The sequence below is a fragment of the Dama dama genome, chromosome 9 (genome assembly GCF_033118175.1).
Source record: "Dama dama isolate Ldn47 chromosome 9, ASM3311817v1, whole genome shotgun sequence".
Lineage (NCBI taxonomy): Eukaryota > Metazoa > Chordata > Mammalia > Artiodactyla > Cervidae > Dama > Dama dama.
In genome coordinates, this window is record NC_083689.1 from 23,137,024 (window position 1) to 23,163,167 (window position 26,144).

A 26,144-nucleotide genomic window follows, 5' to 3' on the forward strand; every position below is an offset into this window, starting at 1 on the left:
CTGCAAAAAAGCACAGAAATGGGTTCCCCCAAGAAATGGTGTTCCCCCTTCCAAAAGAATGGGGTTCTTCTGGAAGAATGAAATGGGGTTCTCTCATTTCAGAAGAAACCATCCCTCCCCTCAATTTAACCCAGTGAGGCCCTCATGAGGCTTCTGTCCCTAGAACTGTTAAGAACAACATGGGGCGCTTTGTCACAGCAGCCATGGGGAGCTAACAGACAGGGAAACAGGTCTGGAGGGTGGAGGACCTGCCCTGTCTAGACCCCACCTTCATGGAGGCCAGTGGTGATTGGCTCTTTGGCCGCTGTGAGGTGAGAGCTTCCAGGCCCCTGATATGATTAGACACAAAAATTTCTTGCAACCCAGAGCCACTGAGTAGCCCCCACACAAGCTGTGCCTCACACCTGGGCAGCCCGCAGCTGTCCTCACATGGGGGCAGGACCTGGGCCCACCCTCCTTGGCTGCCTGACCCCCAGAACCTGCTAGGGGGTAAACAGTAAGTTGTCAGGTGGCAACTAGCAAGGTTAAAGGCACTTATAACCATGACTGCGGCTGGTGGCCACACCCACAGGTGGAGCTGCACCCATGCCTTACCCCTGTGCCAGCAACCTGCAGCACTTAGTCCCAGGTGGGGCCAGGGTCCGCACCCCACCCCTGCGGAGCTGGAGGGAGAGCCCCCCTCCAGGAGGATCAGGGTGCTGCTAGGAGAGGCGGGCCCGGGAGGGTCTTAGCCAGCAGACGGCATGACCCCCAAGGGCAGGGTCGTGTTGCCCCACCTCAGGAGTGAGGCATCACAGTCTGAACAGGTGCTCACGCTGAAATGCCGGCTGACTCTCCTCCCAACAAAACAACATACTGTGAAGGGCCAGCAGGACTGCAGCCTGGTTCCAACAGTCGGAATTCTGCCAGAACCTCACTGCCCCAGGCCCTCGGTACATGCTCAGATGCCTCTGCTGGACCTGTCACAGCCCTGTCCTAGGACTGCTCCAGGGTCCAGTAGGTGCGGCGCCTGGCTCCACAATTCCTAGCTTCAGCCTCCCGAGGTTGGGAACACCCTCTGTCCACCGGCCAAGGGGCAGGAGGGGTTAACCAGCACAAGCACCTGCCGAGGAGCCCTGGCCTTGAACGAGGTAAGCAGAGAGGCCAAGGACCTCACAACAAAGAGATGGGACAGAACTTGTATGAAGCGTTGAACTTTAAACAAAGGCCATAGGTCCACACATGGGGAACCGGGGCGGGGGGTGGGGGCGGACACTGGACAGCAGAGTGCTGGCCTCAGACCCAGGGCAGTGGACACACCACACACAGACACCACGTGTTAGAAGAGACAACAGACACGCCAGGTCAGGCTAGACAATAGTTTATACAGGTCCATGTCAGGTCTGGGTGCCGCGCCACATCCGAGGGGCTTCAATTCATTCACAAGCATCTCGTCACTGCGCCTGCCCAGGGTCCACGGGGCACAACTAGGCCCTCCCCATGCAGGTCATCACATCACAATAATGCTTTATTAAACGGCAGATTAATATGTAGCTTTGGGGGGAAATTTTTTACAAATATCAAAATGAACTACCCAAGTATCCTATATAAAACTTTCCAAACCTCCAGGGAGGTCTGCCAAGCAGGACAAAGTGCTCTTTACACAGGAGTCAGGACTTTCAAGTATCTGAGAGGCGTCGAGAATACCCTAACCATTCTACATACATACACGGGCCACTTGGGCGGCTCAGGACGGGCCAAGCGAGCTGGGGGCCACGAGGCTCTCACTGGTGTCCATCCCCACTGACCCCCCAGCTCCGGAAGTGGTTCCACATGGGGCCTGGATGTCTGTAAGGCAAGAGAGGGAGGGGCTTCAGCCTTGGGTCCACTCCGGGGGAGGGCGGGCAGGCACCGCCTTCTCACCCGGGCTTCAGCTGTGTGCTTCTGCAGCTCTGACCAGCAGGCTTTGCACTTGACCCTCCAGGGCAGGGGCAGCCCGTGGTAAAGATGAGGAAAGTGGGCAGCAAGGCTCAGTGGCCGGCCTCAAGCTCCCTGCCCTGGGGAAGCCTGGTTCAGAGGCCCTACACCCCCCCTCCCTGACACAGCTCCTCACCAACCCTCAGGTCTCTGGTTTCCTGAATGTAGCTTTCAGACCAGGGCAGGCAGCCTGACACCCACACCGCCATCACACCAGCCTGCCCAGCACCTTTCAGGACCTCTTCCTCAGTCCCCATCACTCACAGGATGCGAGCTGGGGGGTGACTAACTGCCCCTTCCCTTCCTTGCCGGCTTAAAGGAAAAGAGGTGGTGTGGTACCCTGCTCACCCCCAACATCAGAGATGTCCATGAGCACACAGTCGCCTTCCTCGTCGTCCTCCTCCTCTGTGTCCGCCTGGAAGCCGTCCAGGTCTCCAGTGCCAACCTGAACAGACAAGGCACACTGTGTCTCGGTGCGACCCCCGCCACCCACTGCTGCACGCCGGACCCCCTCTGCCCATCCAGGAGACGCCATCGAGGAGTCTGATCAAAGTCCAAGTGTCAGTTGCTCAGTCGTGTCCGACTCTTTGAGACCCTATGGACTGGAGCCCACCAGGCTCCTTTGTCCACGGGATTCTCTAGGGAAGAATACTGGAGTGGGCAGTCATGCCCTCCTCCAGGGGGTCTTTCCCACAAAGGGACTGAACCCAGGTCTCCTGCATTGCAGGCAGATTCTTTAAGGTCTGAGTCACCAGGGAAGTCTTAGTGTTTCAAGAGTTACGATCAAAGGAAACCTTGGGAGTACTCTCAGATGAACTAATAGGTAAATTACCTTGTTAGAAAAATGATGCATTATTGTTTTCAAATTAGAAATCGGGGGGGGGGGGGGTCCTCTGCTTTGGTTTAAAAAGGAGATGGACAAAGCACATGCTTTCTCTGAATTATTATCTTCTCTGCTGGAATAAGTAGGTGGCTGGGAACTTGGTCGGTCAGTGTTTTCTTCTCTGCCCAAGCTTGGTCCCTCCGCCCAACGCTTGTGAACTCTTTCCTCTGATGCCCACTCTGCCCAGTTCTGCCCATGTAGATGCCACCAGCACCCCGAGAATGGGGGTCAGGAGGGGTGGGCTGTTATCACTGGCTTCCACCAGAGGGGACAGAGACACAGGAGGAGGAAGGAACAGGACCAATCCTAAATACCACCTGTGCCCAAGAGTCGACAGAGGCCATGGAGCTGGGCTCCCTTCCAAGGGGCTCAACACCCTCCTAGAGCCCTTCTACTCCATGAGTCTGCCTGGAAAAGGGACGACAGTGCAGCGAGGCCGCCCGCTGTGCCCGCGGTCCCAGCCTGGCTGCAGACGGCTTACGCTCACAGACCCCTCAGTCCTACTGTAGAAACTCCAGGAGGGCTCCATGGGCTGAGGGCCCCCAAGGCAGGAATGACCCCAAGCTGGCATGGGCGCTGCTGGGAGGTGCAGGGCAGCTTCCAGGCACCTGCTTCAGAAGCACAGACAGCGCCGTCTCCACCTCCAGCCACGCAGGCTTGGGTCTGGTGAGCAAGGGGACAGGTGGGTATCCTTCTAGTCTCCCAGTCCCGGGCCTCCACACTGGGAGCCAAGTGCAGACGGATGAGGACTGCTCTGGGCCGACAAGCCCTCTGCGGGAGGAACAGCAGCCCACAGCCCCACAGGCACATGACGGGTCTCAAGCCTCTAAGGTGAGGCTCCAGGATGGGGTTCCACGTGCTGGGCTGAGGGCTGTCGGCACATGCAGCCGGGGGACACCCTGACATGCTGCTGTTGCTATTGCAGGCAGAGGGCACGCAGCCTTGGGAGTTAGGAAGACATGTCACCACCACCAAGCACTGAGGCTGGAAAGGACAGACGGAGCCCCTGCCCGTGCAAAAACAGAACAAGGCCGAAGAGCTGAGTTGCTGGGGGGGCGGACACACACACACTCACTCACTCACTCTTTAGGGCAGAAGTTGCCCCTAACAGCCAGCTCATCTCACTTGATCATGGTACTGTGTAAACCCATAAAGTATAACACAAGTTGGAACTCTAAATGAAAAGCTTTTAAAATTCCCATAAATTAAAAAAGCCCAACCCACTCTAAAATATTCATACACACCATCCACATTTTCTCAGGCCACCAACTCAGCCTTCAGGAAGTCTCCCCAGCTCCTGTGTTCTGCCTTGCAGGACCGGCTCAGCGCACGCCCAGAGCTCTCTTCCAGCCTGCCCGTCCCAAACCACCAGGATTCTGCTGGAGGTGGTCAAGGTCTCATGGCCCCAGCCTCTCTTGCAGCTGGGTGGCTGGGTCAGAGCATTCCAGTCAGAAAGACACAGGTAGAGTCTGCTCCTCCTTCCAGGTAAACGGGACTCCTCCCCAGGTAGGCTTGGCCACCCTCATATCTCGCTGGCTGGCAGTGCAGTTCTGTGACCACAAAGACAAGGCCACAAACAGGCAGGAGCAGCAGGAGACATGAGGAGCCTGGCCCCAGACCACAGTGCTCACCAGCTCAGGACTTCCTGTTGCTGTAGACAAACTTCCATGTGTTTACGATCCCTGAGACCTACATGGTCCCAGGGGACCAAGTGCTGTTACAAGCGAGGATGTGGGATCTAGTTTCTGGCTAGGGACTGAACCCTCACCTCCTGCATTGGAAGCTTGGAGTCTTAGCTACTGGACAGCCAGGGAAGCTCCAAGACGGGGCTTTTAAAGTGCAGACGTTAGCACCTACTCTCAGACCCACTGAGTCAGGACCGCTGGGGCCAGCACACCCAGAACCACCAGACGTGTGGCCCTCTGTGAGATCCTGCCAGGCCTTGGGGCCCCTTTGAGGCCCGTGAACGGGGAGAGGCTGAATAGCACTGATTGCTGTTCATGTGTGTCATCAGATGAAACGTCCCATGTCATTCACTCTCACAGACCAACCCCTCTTACCTGGGGAGAGGGGCCTCCAGTTTACTGGGGTGCACTTTTTCTCAGTAAATAACAAAGCACCAAGGACAGGGATCCACGTCAAGTGCAAGAGGAAACAGGTGATAAGGGCTAACCCATCTTTCTCCATGTAGAGACACAGACTGTGAACACGTGTGTGGACGCCATTGGAGGGGAAGAAGAGCAGAGGGGACTCAGCGAGGTGGCTGTGTCCCCCATGAGAACCCATGGGAGGGCTGAGGAGGGCAGCAGCCTGCAAACCCTGCCTGGATTAGGACACCAAAGGGTCCTTCCAGCCCTGGCCACATTTACACTGGCTCCCCAGCTGGTTTCAACCTGAGCATCCACAGGTGCAGTCTTCTGAGACCGTCTGGCTAACGATGATGTTGACCGTCAGGAGGTTCTGCAGCTCAGCACAGCTTGAACACATGAGGGCCTGTTCTGGGTCCAGGCCCAGGGAGGGAACTGTCTGTGGGGCTGGGTCCCTAACTCCTAACCAGGTGGGTGCTACTGTATCGAGCCGTGTCCACAGCTGACAGGGACAGGGTCGGGGAGTGGCTAGGACAGCCGCCATGACTGCACAGGACTGTCCTGGCTCCCTCTTGCTGTGATGATTCAGGAAGAAGGCTTCTATCGCACCCCAGACCTCATCTGTGTGCGGGCGTCACTCCAGGAGCCAACCGCCTGCCCATCCTCCCCACACATGCGACAGGAGCAGGGGTGGGGGATGGGGAGCACAGGCTCCCTTCTTTCTCCCTCACCCCCAGCCTCCAGCAGTACCTCCTGGAGCGACAGCACCCTAGAAGGGCCCCGGATGTGACCGAGAGACCAGCTATCACCACACCTGTCTCACCCTCGTAAACTCGAGTCTCCAAGATCTTCAGCCGCATGAGACACTGTCCTCAGTGAGGACTGGTGCCCACAACCAAGACCAGGCTTCCGGTGAGAGCAGCCAGGAGACTAAACCCATCACCTTCACATACCAGGAACAGAAACAAACATCAAACATGGAAAGGTTGAGGCGGGGGCCCAGCCTCCGTGTGTCCAGGCAGCATGGGAGCCTTCGCTCTGGGGACCAGCGGCTCTCAGGAAGCCCACCTGCCTCCAGGTGAGGCGAGGCCCTCCCAACACGTGGCCTGTCTACATGGGGCCACATGCTTCCTCCTCCATGTGCTGTCAGGATACAGCTACATGGCTGCTCCCACCATGGAATCCAGTCTGCCTCCCCTTTGATGGCGTTTTGCTCACCACTGTCTACAAGGCCTAGCAGAGTACCTGGCATGGAGTAAGCGTTTAGTAACTGTGTTAAATGAACACAAAAACTAACTAAACAGAAGCTGCTGCATGGAACATCATTCAGCACTGAAAAAAAGGAGCTGTCAAACCATGAAAAGACAGGAAAAAAGCGTAAAGGCACACAACTAACTGAAAAAGCCAGTGGAAGCAGTAGGCCCAGTGGCAGCCCAGGGTAGAAAGAGGGAAGGACCAACAGGCAGACCACGGTGTGACGGCAGTGACATGGGTCTGTGCGACACTGTGATGCCACACACGTCGTCACACATCTGTCCAAACCCACAGGACGCACAGCTGCCAGAGCGCACCCAGTAAACCTTAGAGTCTGGGTGACAGGGGTGCGTCCCCGTAGGTTCATCAGCTATGACAGTCACGTAGGCTTTGCTGGGGGTGCTTGGTGGGTGGGGAAACTTCTACACCCAGGCCTCCATTTTGGTCAGTTCCATCACCTCAGTTTTGTCATAAATCTAAACATGCCCTAAAAGGAAGGTTTGCTACAAACTACAAGCCATGGCGGCATCTCACCTGCCCGTCGTGCCGGCGCTTTTTCATGAACTGGGTGATGCACATGCTACCTGCCGACTTCCTCTTGAGTGAGACGGGCATACCCTGGCCGGGCCCCGGGGCGGGAACGCTGCCACTGTCCTCCCTGGTGGCCGAGGGCACCGCGGTGACATAACTCCACTGGCAGGGCACAGGCAGGTGCTCCTGGGCGAAGCTCTTCAGCACCTGTGGGTGGACGTACCAGCACATCCTGAAGTCGGGCCTCTTCTCGTACACCGAGTTCTCAGAAATAATCCGCTTGAGCCTCGCCTTGGAGGGCACGGCTGTGTCCTTGACGGCGGTAGGGGTCTGCGGGCGGGCAGCGCCGGGGCTCGGGGGGCTGGCGGCATTGTGCTCCGGGCTGCCGGCGTCCCTGCTGAGCAGTCCTCGGCGGCAGCACTCCTGGAACTCCCGAATGATCACCTTGCTCCCATTCACGTTCCCGTGCAGCAGTGGAAGCAGCTGGGCCAGGACTGGCGGGGAGAGGGAGCGAGGGGAGACAGAATGAACACGGCCCCTGGGAGGCTGAGACACGGTCTGCTTTGGGTGGCCTTGTTTTCCTCCTAGTTTACTGAGACGTAACTGACACACAGCAGTGATTTGACTTACATCGCAAAATCACCACCGCCACCACAGGTTTAGTGCGGGTGGCTGCTTAGGGGTGGATTTAAACACAGGAACTGCTCCAGGAGAGACTCTGGGAGGCCCACACTTCACGAGGCGGGACTGGTTGGAATAAACTGTCAGGCCTCAGCTCCTGTGTTCGTTTCCTTAGTAACTGCCCTCATACACCCATTCTGAGTGGCCCTCCCAGCTCTGAAGAGCTAAGAAGGTGTGTGACCATCAGGGAAACAGGCTGACTGAAGCAGCCACCCTGTACAGCTCTCAAGAGCATCATAGAAAGGACACCTCCCCAGCAAGCACTGGCTCTGGCTGTTTCTTTGAAGAACTTGTGAGTTACCTGGCCACCCACCAAGGGAGTCTCCCGCCCCGCCCCCGCCCAGAGCTGGTGCTCACTCTGCTGGTCCCTCTTCTCTCTCTTTGACGCCTTGGGCGTCTGCTCCTCCTCCGGGGGCACAGTCTCCAGCAGGCAGGCCGTGAACTGTTGCAGCACCTTCAGGTCGGCACCGCCGTCCTTGTCGGCCGCCCAGATGCAGCCGATCTTCACAGGCTGGAGAATGCGGAACCTCTTTCCCTTGGCCAGAAACTCATCCCACTCCTTGGCCTTCAGTTTTTGGCGCACCTTGTGATTTTCCGGGTCGGCACACTCCTGGCAGGTTAGAGAGCAGACACTTGCTCAGGATCCCTGCTCCCTGGTGCCCTCCTCTGGGACAGTGAGATAGCCTATGGGAGGCGGGCAGAGCTCTTCACAGACTCAGGGCCAGTGTGGATGGCACCTGACTGGCAATACTACAGGCAGAGAGCGTTTTCAGAGTGAATAACTGGCATTTTCACCCTCGAGTATCTTAGGTGTACCTGCCTTTCTAGCCCTCGCTGGAGAGTCACAGGTATTTTTATTACCTCTTCAGTAGACCTCTTAGTACCACTCTGGATTTCCTGCTTAACATGTGATCCTGGAGCTGAAATCACCATGCTGGACCTCTCCCACCTCAGTATGATGCCACTGTCTAAACCAGATACACTGTGGGCCTGACAAGACCCATCTGCCTCGCTGGTTGGAAATGTATGAAGGACACAAGTCCCCAGGTGTGACCTGTGTGCCAGTGTGACGGGCAGGGTCACACCTGCCAGTCTCCTCATGACCCAGCAGGCCTTCAGAGCTCTGAAAATGGCTCCCTCAAAAGTCCCACCAGCCAGCAGAACTGAGAAAGCCGAGGGGTTGAGGCTGAGCCTGAGAAGTGAGGTCCACAAGGAATCAGCTGCAGGGTGGGCCAGGACCTACGCAACCACCCTTGGGTCAGCAGCCACCAAGCTCTGGCCCGGTCACCTCCCGTCCACCCCTCACCTCGGTTACTCCTTCATCCTCAGACAGGTACCCGTGGGGCACGAAGAAACCATCATCCTCATCCTCATCCTCTCCCACGTCATCGTCATCGTCCTCAAGAAAAAAAAGCACAATGATAACATGTGGAAACAACATGTGCTTTACTTATAATTCACCTGTGAACACGTAAAAAGGAAACAGCCTTCCAGTGCTTCAAGTGTCATTTCTACGGACACCCTGAGGATCAGCCAGGATTCCATTTACAAGCCCACTATATTCTGGTGGGGGTGGAGAGCCAGGCAGAACACAGATAAGTGGGGCCCAGAGTAAGGCAGCGGGTGTGGCAGGAGGCAGGCGGGCCCACCCAGAAGTATTTGGGAGCTACCCTGTCCACCACCAGGCAGGTGAGTGTCACCAAACAAGGTTTTCCAAGAATAGCTATAAATCTGCTGTTGAGATGCTGTCTGAGGGAGTTCTCTGGCCGGAACTTGCAGGCCCCTGCCATGCTCACCCCTTCGCTGTGGGAGAGGGACTCTCCCGGCTCCTCCTCTTCCCACTCCTCGTCGCTGTCCACCTCGTAGTCAAGGAGGTCCTGAGGGCACACACACAGCAGTCACTGTCGTCTCCAGGGTCGGGAGGGAATGGCAGAGCTAGAAAGCTAGAACTCTGTGGAGCCCCAGGGCCCTGGGAGAAGGCCATGCTGAAAAGGATACGCAGCAGTCGGAGCAGTGCCCATACACTCACCCTGTCCTGGGCCCAGGGGTCCCTTGGGTGGATGACTGCCGTCTTCTTGTTCCACGTGCCCCAGTAGGCTGGCCGGTGGTTCTCGGAGAACTGGAGGAGCTTCATCCTGCCAAACTTTCTCCGCTCAGGAACGCCGTCCACTTTGCTGCTCTCCACAATCACCACATCGCTGGAGACAAAGCCTGGCTTAGAAGGCCCCTCCATGGTGCACTCTCCCACCACAACATCCTTCCTCCCGGGGGTAGGCCGTGGGCACTAGAGACAGGCAGCCCTTAAAGCAGGCCGACGTTTACTCCAGGAATGCGGCACGAGAAGGAGAGGAACCAGATGGGAGCTGCTGCCCCACAGCACACACAGAAGCAGGCATGTGAAAACAAGTACATCGGCAAGAGCTGGGGAGCAGCCCTCCAGGCAAGTGGTCTAGACGTCAGCTCCAGCCGCGGGGCGGGGTGGGGGGTAGTCTGGGGACCTTGCACAGGCAGCCTGCACTCCAGAGCCAGGACTTTCTGCAAGGCCACCACACCTGGGAGACTTTGGAGGTGAAGCCAGGAGAGAGCTAATGGAGCAGTGGAATCTGGGGCCTGAGGCCAGGGAGGGAGCTGACCGGTCAAGGCCAAGGGACCCAGCAGTGACCAGGGCTCTGCTTGGCCACTCAGGACTCTCCGACTTCACCGAGGGCAATCGGCAGCTTCCCCCGGAACTAACCTGTTAGAGAGGTCTGTGCTCCGGTTAGACAGCACAGTGGGCCCAGATCTGAGTGGCCGCCGGCTTTTCAGATCTTGCAGGAAGGAAAACTCGCTGCTCTGCTGCTGGAGGAGCTGGTCAAGCTGGTCACAGAGGTCTTGATCAAAGGCAGTCCGGCATCGAGGGGCAAGGACCATGTGCTCTTTGATTTCGAAAGGGGCAAACTTCCCACAGGAACCGGCCAGGGTCTGAGACGGAGAAGGGATGTGATGGCACCACTATGCCTACCATGTGACGGACCTGCACAGCAGGCATTGAGGAGCCACCGGACATGGGACCCAGTGTCAAAGGAGACACCTTACCAAGAACGAAAACCAAGATAATAAAGAGCCAGAGATCAGAAGAAAGCCAATCCTGCATTAACCTGACAAAAAAACAGGAATTGGCAGAAAAATAAATAAATAAATAAATAAAAAGAAATAAAATGATAAACAAACACAAAGAGATGTTCAACTGCACCGAGAATCATGGAGAAACATAAAGAGAAATAAATATGTTTTTCTTCACCCATCAGTCAGGTCCAGAGAGGTTTGAGATACCCATGCACTGTTGTGGGGCGGGGGGGCGGGGGATGGAAATCAATGGCAAGGGGGTATAAAGTATGATGCACCCACATCATGACACGGTACTGCAGCAATGAAAAAGAATAAAGAAGGGCCAGTGTGGCAAGAATCCAAGATACAACTAAGCAAAGCGGTAAACAATAAATTCATAATTTGTTAGGTACATGAATACACAAACATACTCAGTTAAAAAACTGGAAGGACACCCTTGTACCTCTGGAGCATGGAGGAGGGTGGGGACAGAGGTCTGTGGTTTTCACAGGCAGAGCCTGGTCTAGAAGGTGACAGGAAGCAGAATCCTGTGCTGAATGAACCCCATGGGTTGTTTTACGCTCAATCCTGCCTCTTGAGCAGACATCCACTGAGGGTGAAGACTGGTCTTTCTCCCTCACGGATCCCAGCATAACCTCTATAAACACTTGGTAGTTTGAGCAAACGTGCCACTTTTTGCCTTTCTGAGCGCAGTGGATGATAAGAATTGAACCTCCAGATTCTACTGGAGATCAAAGCTCCCAGGGCCAGCGGATGTCCCTCTCAATGAAAGCAGAGCCAGCGGGTCAGAAGATGCCTCTTTATTCTTCAAACAGTACAGCCAGACAGAGACCAAAATTAAAGCCAGAGGAAGCGAGTTGCTCACCTTGGGGGCCTGTGGAGTCTTTGGTTTCTGGAAGAACCTTGTGATTTCGGCCTTCTCGGCTTTAATGCGCTGCAATGCAAAGATGAGGGTGAGAAATAGAGAACTTAAGCATGCAAAAGCCCCTGTAACTGAATTCCAAGCATTTTTACATTGAAAGCATTATTTTAATGTGAGTTCGCCAAACCCACAAATGGGTATCAGGCAACTCCAAAGGTTAGAGCTGCTCCTGTGGGCAGAGGGACCAGAGGAGGAGACAGCTAGCTAGGCACAGCTGGGCCAGCACCCCAACTGGCTAGTTACAGGAGTGTTAGTCCTGCTCCCCCCCCACCTCAGGGAGGACATGCAATATCCAGCAGCAATCAGGCAGAAGCCCTGTATCTCAAACATACAGGAAGGTGTACGATCTAGAAACACATTCTACCTTCTCTTCTTCTCTCAACCGTTTCTCCTCTTCTTTTTTCCGCTTCTCCTCCAGCTTTGCCCTATGAGACATCACTCTCAGTGACACAGGCTGGCCCAGGCCTGCGCTGATGCTCGTAGCGGGTGGGGGGGGGGGGGGTGACAGCGGGACAGGGCAGAGGGTGTGGGACCCCAGATGGAGGGGGCGGGGCACGCACTCCAAAGCCTCCTGGCGCTCCTTGCGTCTCTCCTCCTTGCGCCGCTGCTTCTCCGCCTTCTCCTTCTCATCCTTCTCTCGCTTCTCCCGCCGCTCCTTCTCCTTCAGCTCCTTCTCCTCCTCCCTCTTCTTCCTGGCCTCCTCCTTGGCCCTCTTGGCCTCCTCCCTCAGCTTCTCCTTCTCCTCCTTCTCGGCCCGGAGCTTCAGCTGCCTCCACAGACGCTCCTTATCCTGCACAGAGATGGCATACAGTTTAGCCCTGCGGGCAGACGCCAGGGAGGGCAGGCTGTGTGCAGGTGGACGGGGAGGTGTGAGGCCTACCGGCCAGCACATACACAGAAGGGAAAATCTGGTCCATTACATCTCCTTCTGCCCTGAGAAAGGCCATGAGGATTGGCCGGCTGCCACAGGGCCTCATGGGCGATTAACAATAAGATGCCTTTAAGATACCATTTTCAAGTGTGGAATGAGGGTCAATTTTTACTTAATTAAAAAAAATGAAGTAAGTCCGTCTCGGCTGCCTACATGGGATACCCGCTGTTGGGTCAGAGTAACATTTATTTGCTCAGAAAAGTGTGGTAAAATAAAAACACATTTAAAACACCTGTAGGTTTTGCCTCCCTGCCCTCAAAACAAAAACATTTTCCTGGAGTTTCCCTGGCGGCTCAGTGGTTACTACTCTGCACTTTCACTGCAGGGGGGCACAGGTTCCATCCCTGGTCAAGGAACTAAGATCCTGGCATGCCACAGCCAAAAGACATTTTCTTTCCATTCCCTCCAAAACTATTCTAGACAACAAGGTTTATTTCTCTTGACATGGGAGAGGAGCAGGACGAGGCAAGGCCGGGAAACCTGATGAGTTAAGTTTTAAAACAGTGGAGAACAGACGAGAACACATTTAAAAAACATAAGCAAAAAAAATTTTTTTTTTAAATCTTTAAAGCCATTTCTCAAAAGAAAACATTTTTTAAATTTCTAAAACCATTTCTCAAAAAACCAAACAAACATTCTTCAGGATCTGAGAAGAAGGTCAGAGGTTAAGAAGAGACATCATGATATCCATGACAATGCCTGGGCCTCCTCATCATCAGCAGGAGGAGACCACTCTGAAGCATGAACATCTCATTTTATTGGTTCTTCATTCCCAAGAATTTGTATGTGGCCTGGGGCACTGAGTTGTTATATAACGTGGCATTCACACTGAACAAGTTTCAGCTCTCAGACAGAAGGGGCGGTACCTTCTAACATGGTCAGTCGTGTCAGAGGCTTTGTGACTCTCTGGATGGTAGGCCACCAGGCTCCTCTGACCATGGGATTCTCCAGGCAAGAATATCGGAGTGGGTTGCCACTCTCTTCTCCAGGGGATCTTCCCAACCCAGGGATCAAGCACGCAACTCCTGTGTCTCCTCCTGCACTGCAGGCAGATTCTTTGTACACTGAGCCACTGAGGAAGCCCTACCTTCTCATAGCATGGGTAATTCTCCAGGACAAGAACCATCATAGGCTTCCCGCCTTTGGCAGGAGTCCGATAGCTTAGCTCTCCATCTGGGCCTATGACTGTGCCTTTGTCCCTAGAGAACACCCTGCCCTGATCAAGGTTTGCTCCCTATCACAAAAGCCATGGAGGCACGCTGATAGAGACCTGGGAATGTCCTTGCCAAATGTCGTCGTGGGACACTTAGAGCAGGGGCTTGAATAACTGATCAAGTAACAGGGTGAGGAAACCAGCAGCAACTGCGGGGGGGGAGGGGGGCGGGGGCGCGCGGGTCTCCTCGCTGCTAACTGCGAGGACAGGAAACTTCTGGAATCAGGCATAAATCAGACCTCTTCAGCCACACCTGCCAAGCAGGTGCCTAGTTCTGAAATTCCAACAAAAAGAATGAGATAAACTTTCAAAAAGACATCAGGAGCACTTCCCTGGTGGTCCAGTGGTTAAAACGTTGCTTCCAATGCAAGAGGGTGAAGGTTCAATCCCTGGTTGGGGAGCTAAGATCCCACATGCCTCTGCGGCCAAAAACAAAAAAACAAACCCCAAAACATAAAACCAATACTGTAACAAATTCAATAAAGATTTAAAAAACATTAAAGCCATCAAACCTGAAACACAAAAACTGAACGCGGCCAAAAGGATGAGCACATAGCCGACTGTCATGGGTGGCCCTTCCCTGAGCTGGTGATGACGGGTGAAGAGTCCACGACCTTCTTTGCAATTCACTCAGTACGAAAGAAGGCCCCGCACTGCTGTGTGTAACAATGTGACCCCCCAGATAAAAGAAGACTTAACAGGGAACCCCTTTACAGTAATCACCCATCTGGTGTAAGGGCCCTCGTTACAGTGCCTCAGGAGGGATGTGACTTCGATCTACCAGTAGGAGCATGGGGCGCAGGGAGAGGAACTGGGTTCTTTTTAAAGCAATTTTAAACTACAATGGGGGCGGGGGGGGGGACTTCCCTGGTGGTCCAATGGCTAAGACTCCAAGCTTCCACTGCAGGAGGCATGGATTCAATCCCTGATCACGGAACTAAGATCCCACATGCCAAGTGGCTCAGCCAAAAAATAGAAAAAAAGACAAAGAAAACCCTACAATGGGGATGCCTAACTATTATGGCAGTACTGATTCTAGTAAAAGCTTAGAAAAGACTACAGGCAAAACCTCAGGATTCAGCAAATCTCAAAGTGATGCAAGCTACAAACACGAGGCCGTTATGTAAAATGAAGCAAGAACCAAAATGCTGCCCAGGACAAGCAGGGGAAAGTGAAAAACTGGGTCAGAGATATGCAAAGGGCTTTGCTGCCCATTTACTGCCAAGAGTGCAGCTGGGGAACTTGCTACTTCAGGGGACAAACCCTACCCTTTGCAGTTTCATCTTGTTCTTCTCTGCAGAGCCTCTGACCAGTTTCTTAGTTATCTGAAAGGAAAGACACTGAAATGAGAACACGGGTTGTTTCAATCACTTCAACACGTTTAACACCGAACAGTCCTCAAGGGGAGGTCAGGGTGGGGTGGGGGCCAACACTCTGCAAAACAACAATGGAAACCTTCCTGGGTGACCGGTTCCAGCAAACAGAACCAGAACGTCTTGGTTGGGTCATAAGCTCCAATGAAAGCACGTATGTGTGCATGTGGAGATATTAAGTGAGGCTGGAAGGCAGATGACCAAAAATGGAGGCCAAGTTCGATATCAAGAGCCATAGCCAGGGCCCTGGCGTTGGGGAGACACAGAGCAGCAGTCCTGTAAGCAACTGTGGAGGCCGAGTCCTGAGTCCTGCAGACATGCAGCCCTGCATAGCTGCTCCTTCTACTTTTCCCCAGGAAGGCTGACAGTGGAGGTTTTCTGTGAGTCCAGGCACACCTTGCTTTCTTTTGCTTCCAAGATAACGCGTTTAAAAAAAAAAAAAATTTGAAGGTTTGTGGCAACTCTGCATTGGGCAAGTCTTATCAAAGCCATTTTCACAAAAGCATTTGCTCCCTTTGTGTCTCTGCGTCACATGTTGGTAATCCTCAAGTTTCAAATGTTTTCATTGTTATACGTGGTATGGTGATCAGTGGTCAGTGATCCTTGATGTTACTATTACAAAGACCACGACTCACTGAGGGCTCAGACGATGGCAGTTTTTGCAGTGAAGTTTTTTTTTTTGGCCACGCTGTGCAGCCTGTGGGATCCTGGTTCCCTGACCAGGGATCGAACCCACTTCCCCTGCAGTGGGAGAGCAGAGTCTTCACCACTGCATCATCAGGGAAGTTGCACAGTTAAGTATTTTTTTAATTAAGGTATGTACTTTTTTAAGATATAATGCTACTGCATACAGCATAGTGTGAACATAACTTTTACATGCACTGGGCAACCAACAGGGCCACGTGACTTACTTTACTGTGACATGCACTTCATTGCAGGGGAATCTGGAACCAAATCTGCACTAGCTCAGAGGTTTACCTGTCATGTCTACAAATCAATACCATGTGACTCAAGGAAGACGTGTGGGCTTGGATTCCTGTGGGCCACAAACTTGTACTCCTTGCCCATTGCGGCTTTGCCTCTTAGAACATGGAGTGAACATCCAGGATGAAGGGTCACCTGGCCAGAAGTGGTGATCCAGTCCAGAACCCCTATGTTCTAGAACACAGCGTTCTCAATCACCCTGCTGCATACTGTGACTGGGCTGCAAGGACAGACCAAGACACACGGCTGGGCTCCCTCACCATGCTGGCAAATGGCTCCTGATAGGAATACGCACAAGGAGTCCGGGCTAGTGGTTTAAGCTCCCTCCAGAACAGGGTATCCTGGCAATCACACCATTCACTGGACAAGCAATGGGGAGAATTTGGGCTGGAAAGAAATATCCACCTTCCCTGCCCAGGCTCATCTTTCACAGACAAGAAATGAGACAAGGTGAAAAACCAAAAGCCCATCTCTCTTGAAACTGTCTGACATACCGACAGAACTACATGAAAACAGTGCTTTCTCTCTCTCTCAGGGCACCTGCCCTAAGACTTCCTACAGATTAACGCATACAGATAAGACACCTTTCTTACTGGGGACACACTGAGTCCTTTCTGGACCAAGCCTTCCCTCAGCAGAGGGCCGAGCCTGGCCATGTGAAAGCCACGTGACTAGCAGAGTGCTCAACCCCGCCTCTCTAAGCCAGGTGCCCACAGAAACACCAAAGCTGTCTAACCAAGTGCTTAAGAAAGAGCATCCACTCTGCCTGCCAAACCTGCAGACTTCACCCCCACAACAAAGGAGTAGGTAGCAAGGTTTGGAAGGTGCTGTATCTGTGTCACTGTCCTTTGTATTCAAAGAGTACAGCACGAAACGTGACTGCCACACCCCGCTGCACCAGGGCGTTTGTGGAGGAAGACGTTGTTTGTTTGGTCTTGCCCATACTCGTTGAGATTCAGCTGCAAAATCAGGCCCCTTCCAAATCTTACCCTGTGCTGTGAGCCCAGGAATGAAAGAGTTCACATGACTACCAGAAGCTGGCATCATGATACCCAACAATCATAGCAACTGCAAATTCACTTAAAACTATCTCTTCTGCTTTACCAGACATTTGGATAAACCTTACTGAACAGTTATAACTTTATCTTCTTGATATTTGGCCTAAGTATTTATAGAACTCTTTCAAAATACAGGCCACACATTTTACTTATCTGGAAAGTGTTAGTGTTAGCAACTCAGTCGTGTCCAAATCTTTGCAACCTCATGGACTGTAGCCTGCCAGGCTCTTCCATCCATGGAATTCTCCAGTAGAGTGGAGTGGGTAGCCATCCCCTCTTCCAGGGGATCTTTCTGACCCAGGTATTGAACCTGTGTCTCCTGCATTGGCAGATAGGTTCTTTTACCTCCTGAGACACCAGGGAAGCCCTATCTGGAGCTCAGCTACCAAAAATAAGACCCAGGATTCTAGTATGAGGTTAAAACAGATACATCAACTACCCAAGAGCCAAGACGTACGTAACCACATCTGTGCAGTAAAATTCCTGCACTGTATTCGGGAGAACTCCAGAGCCCCCTCAGTCTGGTATGATACAGAAGGAGGTCTAACTTCTAAGCCCAGAGCAGGAGCAGGTGCGAGGTGAGGAGAGGGAGGTCCCACAGCAGGCTAGTACCCTGACAGCAGGGGAGGGAGAGCAAGTGGAGGGGAGACACGACTCTAAGTGCCTCAGGCATGGGGGACTGTAGGGGACTGTCAGCACGTAGACACTGACACGACCAGTCCTGTAAGCCTGCACTTCTGCTGAACAACCACTCAGGGAAGCTCGGGACAATTATCATCCATCAAGGCTGAGAAGCAAGAGATGACAGAAATATCCGTTCGGACTCCCCTGATGGTCCAGTGGCTAAGACTCAGGGCTCCAAATATAGGAAGCCTAGGATTTGATCCCTGGTCAGATCCCGCATGTTGCAACTGAGCATTCTCATGCCACAACTAAAGATCCCACATGCCACAATGAAGATGACTGGAAGATCCGTCGGGCTGCAACTAAGACCCAGTGCAGGCAGATAAATAAATACTTAAAAAAAAAAAAAAAGAAATATCCATCAACAAGAATGACTGTGCAAACTGCAATTTATCCACACCATCTGCATACAGTACAGCAGTTAAAAAGACATACATCTTCCCATCCCAGTGTAAAATACAGTTAAACATACGCCCCCCCCCCTCCCGCCCCGGAATAAAAAAGAAACATATTGACAGTATAAGGCTCATGTAAGGAAACAAAATGATACTGTATATTCCCAGGGATCCCTCACATACATACCACACAGAGCAAAGTAAGACAACTATAGTGGCAATCTGGGGGACAGGAAAAAGCCAAAAGGGGCTTTGACGGTTCAGTGATTCTTTTTTAAAAAAGCAGAGCATTTAATACTTGTATAATTTAAATTACCATAATTTAATATAATTTGAAGAGTTCCAGCAACTGTACAGAGGCAAGGCGTAGATTCTAGTAACACCACTGTATCCACACAGTCCTTTAGGGAACAAACATCTGAGTCATCAATAACGCGGGCTAATCAAACCTTTCTCTGCAAACAAACTGGAGAAACAGCTCTATCCCAGGCGGTAAAAGCTCTGAGGCTAAACAGCCACACTTTGACTAGTCAAGAGACCTGGGTTTATCTAGAAAAGGTGTTCCTAAGTGGTTTTTCAAAGTGAGACTCTCTAGATGAAGGGACGGCATGATCTGCATTTTAACAAGCTGGATCTCCCCCTCGCCCATATATGCACGCACGCATGGACCAGCTAATGTTTGGGGGTTCCCAATGCAGATTTATGATACCAAGTCCAGGATAAATTGAGCCCAATAAAAACCACACACACGACATGTGAATAAGAAACAATCTGCAAGGCTTCAGCGAGCTTCTGCCTACAATCTGGAGAGGAGAAGGCAGAACAAAATGGAAAAAGAAAAGAATTCCCCGCAATAACAGGGGTGAGGAAGAACCTCGGCCCACGGCAGGGAAAGTTGTTAATGTTAGGTACCAAACAAAAATCAACCACTCAGGAGATCCAGCACTCCTGAAAGATGAGGAGATAAAACCACAAACTGAGTGTGCGAGGCGAGTTGGGCTGTCCCCAGCGAGGCCCTCGGGCGTCTCCCGGTGGTCACTCCATTTCACTCTCACACATGTGGTGTCGCCCAGCATCAGGGGGCTCTATCCCATGCTGTGACTGGGGCAATTCTGCAGCATGAACTGTTTGCAAAGCTGAGTGATAACACTGTCTTCTAGAACATCTAAAACCCCAAGCCTGTGTATGGAGTCAGATCGTGGTCCCAGAGGCAGGATTTATAAACTCAGCACACCTGGTCCATGCGCTCAGCTGGGTTACAGCATTTAGGCCGGTGCACAGGAAGTAGCATTGCTTTGTGACAAGCCCCAACATCGTGGCCTCCCAGTCCTGGGACCTGGCTATGGGCATAAAAACAAACTTCAAAAACAAAGTTATGAAGGAATATGAAAACGTGTACACGTTCTGTTCTCCGGGCTCACTGGCTGTCACCAGTGACGTGACAAAGTAGTTCTGCAAAGCAGAAGCAGCAAGGATTCTGTGTGACTGGAGGGTCAAAACAGAACGAGCTGGCTGATGGCATGGGACCCAAACTCAGGTTCTGAAAGTCTGGGTGACGGCTCAGATAGGAGTTTAAAAGCGGAGTATCGCAGTCTGACACATCTAGAAACTCAGAAGGAAAAAAGATGACCCTGCACTTGATTGATATTTTGTGAACCTAAAGAGGAAGCCACTTTCCCCATTCTCCAATCTCCTTGGGAGATAAAAGGTAAGAAATGGAATCATCTAGAAAAATAGCTAATATGCTAGGGAATTTCAGAAAGCAGTCAAGGTAGGCGGTTTATGGTCAAATGAAGCAGGTACAGTAGAAAATGAACAACTCACTCCAGGATCCAATCTTACGTGAAAGCCCAATATGAACACATACAAGTGCTACAAAACCTTCAAACCACAGATACTGTGAAATATGCTTTGTGATTTTTGATTAATTGATTCAGTTCTACCCATAGGATCTTAAGAACAGGTGAGAAGAGAGACATTTGCCATTATGTCCTTTGGAAGCCAGTAACAGAAACAGAAATTTCCAAAGCCACCTGCCCGGGTCCTTAAACATGGAGCCAGGTCTTTTCTGTTCTCATTTCTCCAGGTGAGGTTTTAAGACAGGCAGTCATGAGAGCTGACCCTTCAGGATGCCGTTTTGTTCTTCCTGCCATCTTTGGGTCTCATCAGCAACGCTGAATGCTTACCAGCAATGGCTGTATGACTCCTGTGTTGGAATAGGAGTGCCTGGAGCAGAAGCTAAAGGCTGACTTGAAGGATTTCCCTGGTGGTCCAGGGGCTGAGACTCTGTGCTCCCAATGCATGAGGACCCGGGTTTGATCTCTGGTCAGGGAACTAGATCCCACATCCCGCAACTAAGAGTTCACATGCTGCAACTACAGATCCTGCCTGCCACAACAAAGATCAAAGACCCTGCAACTAAAACCCAGTGCAACCAAATAAACATCTAAAAAAATATATGTATGTATATATAAAGGCTAACTTGAGGATCACAGCCATTAGTCACTAGTGTGGCTAAGGTGAACAGCACCATTATTTAAGTGTGAACAGGTTACCAGGAAGGCACGGACACACACATTGGTGCACATCGCAGTAACAACAAATATAAACAATTCAGTGGCTCTCGATATCAGAAAGAATTCTGCACTGGACCTGCGCAGGTCACAGGAGCTCATCTGTGGCTGCACTCACTCAGCCACTGGCCAGCTGGGCCACACAGGATCCCTGGGTGAAGAGGGGCCGGATGGAAGCCTCTAGGTTCAGGCAGCACTGACTTGGGGGAGGTACTCACTCTGCAGACGGGTGTGGAGGCAGGGAGGGGGCTGGGGCCTGTATGCAGCTTTGTAGGCACAGACTGCCCCTCGGGGGAGCTGGTGGGAGAGGATGAGCTCAAGGACGAGTGGCTCAGTGCCAAGTCCTCTTCTGGGCTGGACTCCGGCGTCTCACTCTCAGAAGGCACAGCCTGGCCCGGAGGAGTGGCGGGAGGAGACCTGGCTGGTGGTCTGGGGGCCAGGATATCCTGCAAGACGACCACGGGCATCTTCCCCTTGAACAGGATGCCCCCGGCTTCGCTCCAGCCGTCCCGGTCCTTCTCAGAGCACGTGCTCAGGCCACCAGTCAGCTCAGGACAGTTTTGGGGTGAGCCCCTCTGTGCGAGTTCTCTCCTGTCTGCACCCCCTGAGTCAGCACCCCCTGCCTCTGTCTTGCATGGAACTTCTGAAAGAGCCTCTTCAGGACTCACCAGCTCGTCCTTCTGACTGGGCTTTGGCAGCCCCCTGTCATCTCCAGCTTTGTCTGGGACCCCATTTATGTTCTTCTGAGCAGGGGAGGCTACAGAATTCAGTTTATTGTGGCCCACCATGTTGTCCGGGGGGTTGCTCGAGTCCTCTGTCAAATCGATTATGACCACAGTCTGGCCAATACTGGTTTCAACTTGACTTCTTAAAAAGTTATCTAAGGGTCCCTTCCCATTGACAAGTTTTGGCCTAAAATCTATGTTGGAACCCATGTGACAGTTCTCCAAGTGGTCCAAAGAGGTTTCTAAGTCGTGGACTTGAGTCTGCACAGGGCCACCCTGAGAGCCCCCTGTGTCGTCCAAGCCATCATCAATTTTCTCCTTGGGGACAAGATTCAGGCGCTTGAATGGCAGTCGGGCTGAAACCAGAAGAGAAGGAGGACCTCTTTTAAGTGACAGTGTGAAGAGTGATAATCAATACTTTAACATTCCATGTTCTCAAAAAATGAACAAACTTGATGTACTTGGGGGTGGGGAGGATATCTAAAGTTTAAAAAGGGATTATCTTTTCATTGAATATGAGTTTGAGCAAACTCCAGAAGATAGTGAAGGACAGGGAAGCCAGGTATGCTGCAGTCCATAGGGTTGCAAAGAGTTGGACACGATTTAGTGACGAAACAACAAGTCTTTTCATTATGGACTTTTCCAACAACCTAATTAAAAGCAAAAACAAATGAACAAAAAAACAAAAACAAAAAGAGAAATGGAAAACAAACAAAATCCCCAAACACTGACAAGTTTTTAGAGCAGGGACTTTTGCAACAATTTCAAAGACACTTTCTGATCTCTTTGAGATCCAGTTCAAATTCTAAAGTTATTTATTATGGGTGGAAATCCCATGTGAAGATAAGTGCATCTGGTTCCAAAAGCTAAAGAGACAGATCCATTTGCAGTAAGATTTTGTTCTGCCCCTAGCACTCCAGGCTGTTAGCTTTTCTTGCCTATGAAACAAGTATCCTCCCATTGCATGTCAACCTTCTGGATGGTTCCAAGAGATAGGCACATGGAAGACTGAGGAAATGCAGATGGGTGACTTTCCTACAGAGTCTGTCTGTACTCAAACACCCAAACATCATATTAACTACCTTCTAATGTAGACCAAACACATAAACCTGTTCTGGCTTAGTTTATAAGATGATCATGCCCTCGGATTCTATGGTTTGCCCCTAATCCTTTAACCTCAGAAGGTGGCTGCCCTTCATACAACTCCTACCAACACCAACCTTGCTGTCAGTCATGACAGGAGAAGGCCAGCTGCTACAGAGGAACCAGATAACCAAGCTTGGAAAACCAAAAACCATCCTTTTTATATAGTCCAGCCACTAATCTGGCCTAAGGGTAAATTCATTCCTCCCTTTTGCATGAAAGGATTTTGAGACACTTCCTGTAAAAAGGTGTTCAACCAGGGACAGCTGTGCCTGCCAGGGGACATCTGGCAACATCAAGAGATGTTATTGCCTTTGACAATTTGGGAGCAGAGGCTAGGATGCCTGTGAAACTCTCTCCAGCTGTGGTCCCCAGCCTTTTTGGCACAAGGGCCAGGTTTCGTGGAAGATAGTTTTGCCATGGACGAAGGGTGAGGGGACGGTTACCTTTATTGTGCACTTTATTATTATTACATCAGTTCCATTTCAGATCATCAGGCATTAGATCCCAGAGGTTGGGTACCTCTGTTCTACAGTATATAGAATATACAGTATATTTTTCCTCCATGAGAAAAAATATTACAAAGTTATTATGCTGGAATTCAGCTGTAAAAGCAGCAACTTCTGCATTTGGTCCTGGGAACAGCAGGCAGTGAAATGGATTCCCCAGCTTCCAAATGTAAGATGCAACTGTCTTCTCCCCTCCACCCCCTTGATGCTTCTGATGAGGACCCCAGGAGATGGCCTGCCTCTGCTCAAGGGAAATGAAAAATATAATAATTGAGAAAACAATGAAGGACATAAGCTAGGAACAAATATTTAACCCATTCCCAGAGTTACCTTGTATTAACTTCTTGACTGGAAAAGCTGGCCTGTCTTTGCAATCCATGGCTGTGAATGAATGTCAAAGGATATGTTATTAAGTGCTAGAAACAACGGAGCAGAAAATACAGTACCTACTACACAAAGTGGTTGTCCATTGGGCCTGATTTGGGCACTCCCACCCCCATCCTTGGGATTCCCTGGTGGTTCAGTGGTAAAGAATTTGCCTGCCAATGCAGGGGACACAGGTTCGATTCCTGGGTCAGGAAGATCCCCTGGAGAAGGAAATGACAACCCACTCCAGTACTTTTGCCTGGGAAATTCCATGGACAGAGGAGCCTGGCAGGTTACAGTCCATGGGGTCACAAAGAGTCAGACACAACTGAGCAACTGAACAACAAAGGACATTTTTGGTTGTCATGACTGGAGAGAGGGTATTACCAGCATCAAGTGGGTAAGGGACAGGAACACTGCTAAATATCTCACAATGGAGAGGACTGCTCCCCACCACAGAGAATTATCTGATCTCAAATGTCAGTAGGTTGAGAAATTCTACCCTGAATGCTGTCACATCTTCTTGTTTTATTTCCCTTGAGCACTTAGCATACTTGAGACTTTTGCATTTCGTCTTTCCCCCTATCAGAACACCAGCTTTGTGACAGTACACAGACTTGTTCCACACATGGGCTCAGGGCCTGGCAGGTAGTAGGAAATCAAGTAAGGAAACTAGAGATGAGAGAAAACATTTTATCAGCTGATTTTACCATAATAGGAGCCCAAACATCCTCCTCCAATCCAACCCCTCCCCACCAACAAATCTGTACAATTGGTATAGTGCTTATTTTCTTTTAAAATAGTGTTTATAAAAGGTGATACAAGTTAAAGCATCTCGAGCCTACCAAGTTGGAGCTGAAGCATAGTCAAGAAATGATAAGGGAGGATATTTTCCTGCACAGGGGGGAAAGAAATACGCCAAAAAAAAAAAAAAAAAGGCATAACAGTATCAAAACTGGTACAGAAATGACCATAAACAGAACTAAGTCCTTGAATAAATATCTTCAAATGGCTAGAATAAGTTGAGAAGCTGACATCTGATAGATCTGGCTTGGAAAAGTCTAGTTATTTTGGCTAACCTACATTCTTTTTTTTTTTTTTAAGATACATATGAGTGGGTATTTTTAAAAAACAGATCCTGGCTTTCTAAAAAAACTCAACGGCCCATAGATGAACCAACTCTACCTGCTTCCAAGCTAGAAATACAAGAAAGGTACCCAGAAGACATTTCCTTTCTTCCCATTTCAAGATAGTATTATTCCCAAGTTTTCAGTTGTCAAAAACATGAACTCCTCCCCGCCTCTGTTGAAGGATACACAATCTTTAGCCACTTAAATTAATTTTCAGACAATCACAAGGATTTATTCGCAGGGCCCTGAGTCACCAGCTTTGATACAAGCAGAACAGAGGTGACCTCTGGTCGACATAAAAAGGGACCCCATCCAGGGATTCAAGTCTATTCAAAGGTATATGTGCAATTAACAAACACTTCTATACAAACTTACCACTGCTCTTTATTTTGAGACTATATCCCTCCTAATTTTACCTGGCATTAAAACATCCTCCCCTTTTAGGATAGTCTGGTCATAATAACAGAAGGTGCTTTGTAAATTTCTTAAACATCCATACTGGGTCCAATGACTGTCCATGACAATCAGCCCCAACTTTATATGAATTCTCTGTCTCTTTGAAATCCCAAAGTCTGGAAGCAATTAGCACAGTGCTTCTCAACTAGGGGGCACCTTGACAGTGGATACATTTTTGGTTGTCCCAGATGAGAAGGGCTTGCTACTGAGATCTTATGGGTGGAGGACAGAGATGCTGCTACAGTGCACAGGATGGCCCCCAGTATCAATAGTGCTGAGGCTGAGAAATTCTGAACTAGATTAGCAGATGTCCCTACCAACAATTCATTCAACCAGTTAATTACTGGCACCTACTATGTGTCAAGCACGGCGCCAAGTCCTGGGGGCAAAATGGGAGTGGAGTAGGGGAGACAAGACGTCTGGTCCTCCTCAGTTCGCCACCCCACGTAAGGGGCCTGCCAGGCGCCAGAAAGCCCCCTCCCAAGACACAGGAAGGAGAAAGATAGGTCTTCCTGCATATTCGGCAGCATCAAGAACCCGGGACCCCTACCATCCGGGCCTCTTACCTGGGCTGGCCCTGACCCTTAGACAGAGCTGTTCCGGCCCCCCGACCCCGTGGGACCCCGGACCTCAGTTTCCCCATCCGGCCATAGCGCCGCTGCAGGGTCCAACTTGTCCGGGGGACACAAACGCACTCGGTAACCAACAAATCCGGCCCTTTCGCCTCTTTGAGTCTGTTTCCCCTCCGGGTTACACACACACCCGTCACCGCAAAGCGCTCTGGAAGGACGAACTGACGTAAAAGCGCCGGAAAAAAAAAATGGTCGTGGCTGCAACAATAACGTCAAAGGGGTGCCCTTCGGGTCGCAAGGCCCTTCCCCGGGGTTGTAACGGCTCCACGGACCCAACGCCAGATGCAGAGCAGTGGGCCCAGGCCAGGAGGCCAGTCTGCCCGCAACTGCCGCTTCGGCCCGCACAGGCCGCGCGCCGCGACCCCCCTTTCCCTCAGCGAGGGCTGGAACCGACCTGCGGCCTCTCCCCGGGCGCCCGGCGCCCCGCACTCCGGCTCCTCCAGCATTGCGCGGGCGACGTCTCGGGTTCCCCTCAGGCGGCGGAGGAGCGGGCCCCGCTCAGGCGGCCGCTGCTGCTCGCCCTCCCGCCCGCGCCGCTGCTGCCGCAGCC

The 26,144-nt window shown here is 51.5% G+C and overlaps 1 protein-coding gene across 2 annotated transcripts; it reads right to left on the bottom strand.

Moving 5' to 3' along the window:
* Positions 1 to 1,318: 1,318 nt before the first annotated feature.
* CHAF1A (chromatin assembly factor 1 subunit A) lies at positions 1,319 to 26,144 on the bottom strand. Of its 2 annotated transcripts, none has more exons than XM_061150650.1 (15): positions 25,989 to 26,144; positions 23,341 to 23,391; positions 20,852 to 21,714; positions 14,835 to 14,891; positions 11,983 to 12,212; positions 11,787 to 11,847; positions 11,366 to 11,434; positions 10,127 to 10,353; positions 9,422 to 9,590; positions 9,189 to 9,269; positions 8,699 to 8,791; positions 7,750 to 8,002; positions 6,715 to 7,205; positions 2,305 to 2,401; positions 1,319 to 1,827 (listed from the first exon to the last, which is right to left on the bottom strand). In XM_061150650.1, the coding sequence occupies exons 1-15, from the start codon at positions 26,038 to 26,040 to the stop codon at positions 1,727 to 1,729; spliced, it is 2,895 nt and encodes a 964-aa protein (XP_061006633.1). In that variant the 5' UTR covers positions 26,041 to 26,144; the 3' UTR covers positions 1,319 to 1,726. The 2 variants fall into 2 exon arrangements, with proteins under 2 accessions (XP_061006633.1, XP_061006634.1); XM_061150651.1 differs by lacking the exon at positions 25,989 to 26,144 and adding an exon at positions 25,529 to 25,744 and having other exon boundaries at positions 2,296 to 2,401.

What these genes read in the sequence shown, in the direction of transcription:
- CHAF1A (XM_061150650.1), bottom strand. Translation starts at nt 26,040, where the DNA reads ATGCTGGAGGAGCCGGAGTGCGGGGCGCCGGGCGCCCGGGGAGAGGCC. An exon ending in GGTTGAGAGAAGAAGAGAAG is followed by an intron (nt 11,435 to 11,786) that starts GTAGAATGTGTT and finishes TTTGCATTGCAG; the next exon opens with CGCATTAAAGCCGAGAAGGC. An exon ending in CCCTCTCCCACAGCGAAGGG is followed by an intron (nt 8,792 to 9,188) that starts GTGAGCATGGCA and finishes TTTTTTCTTGAG; the next exon opens with GACGATGACGATGACGTGGG.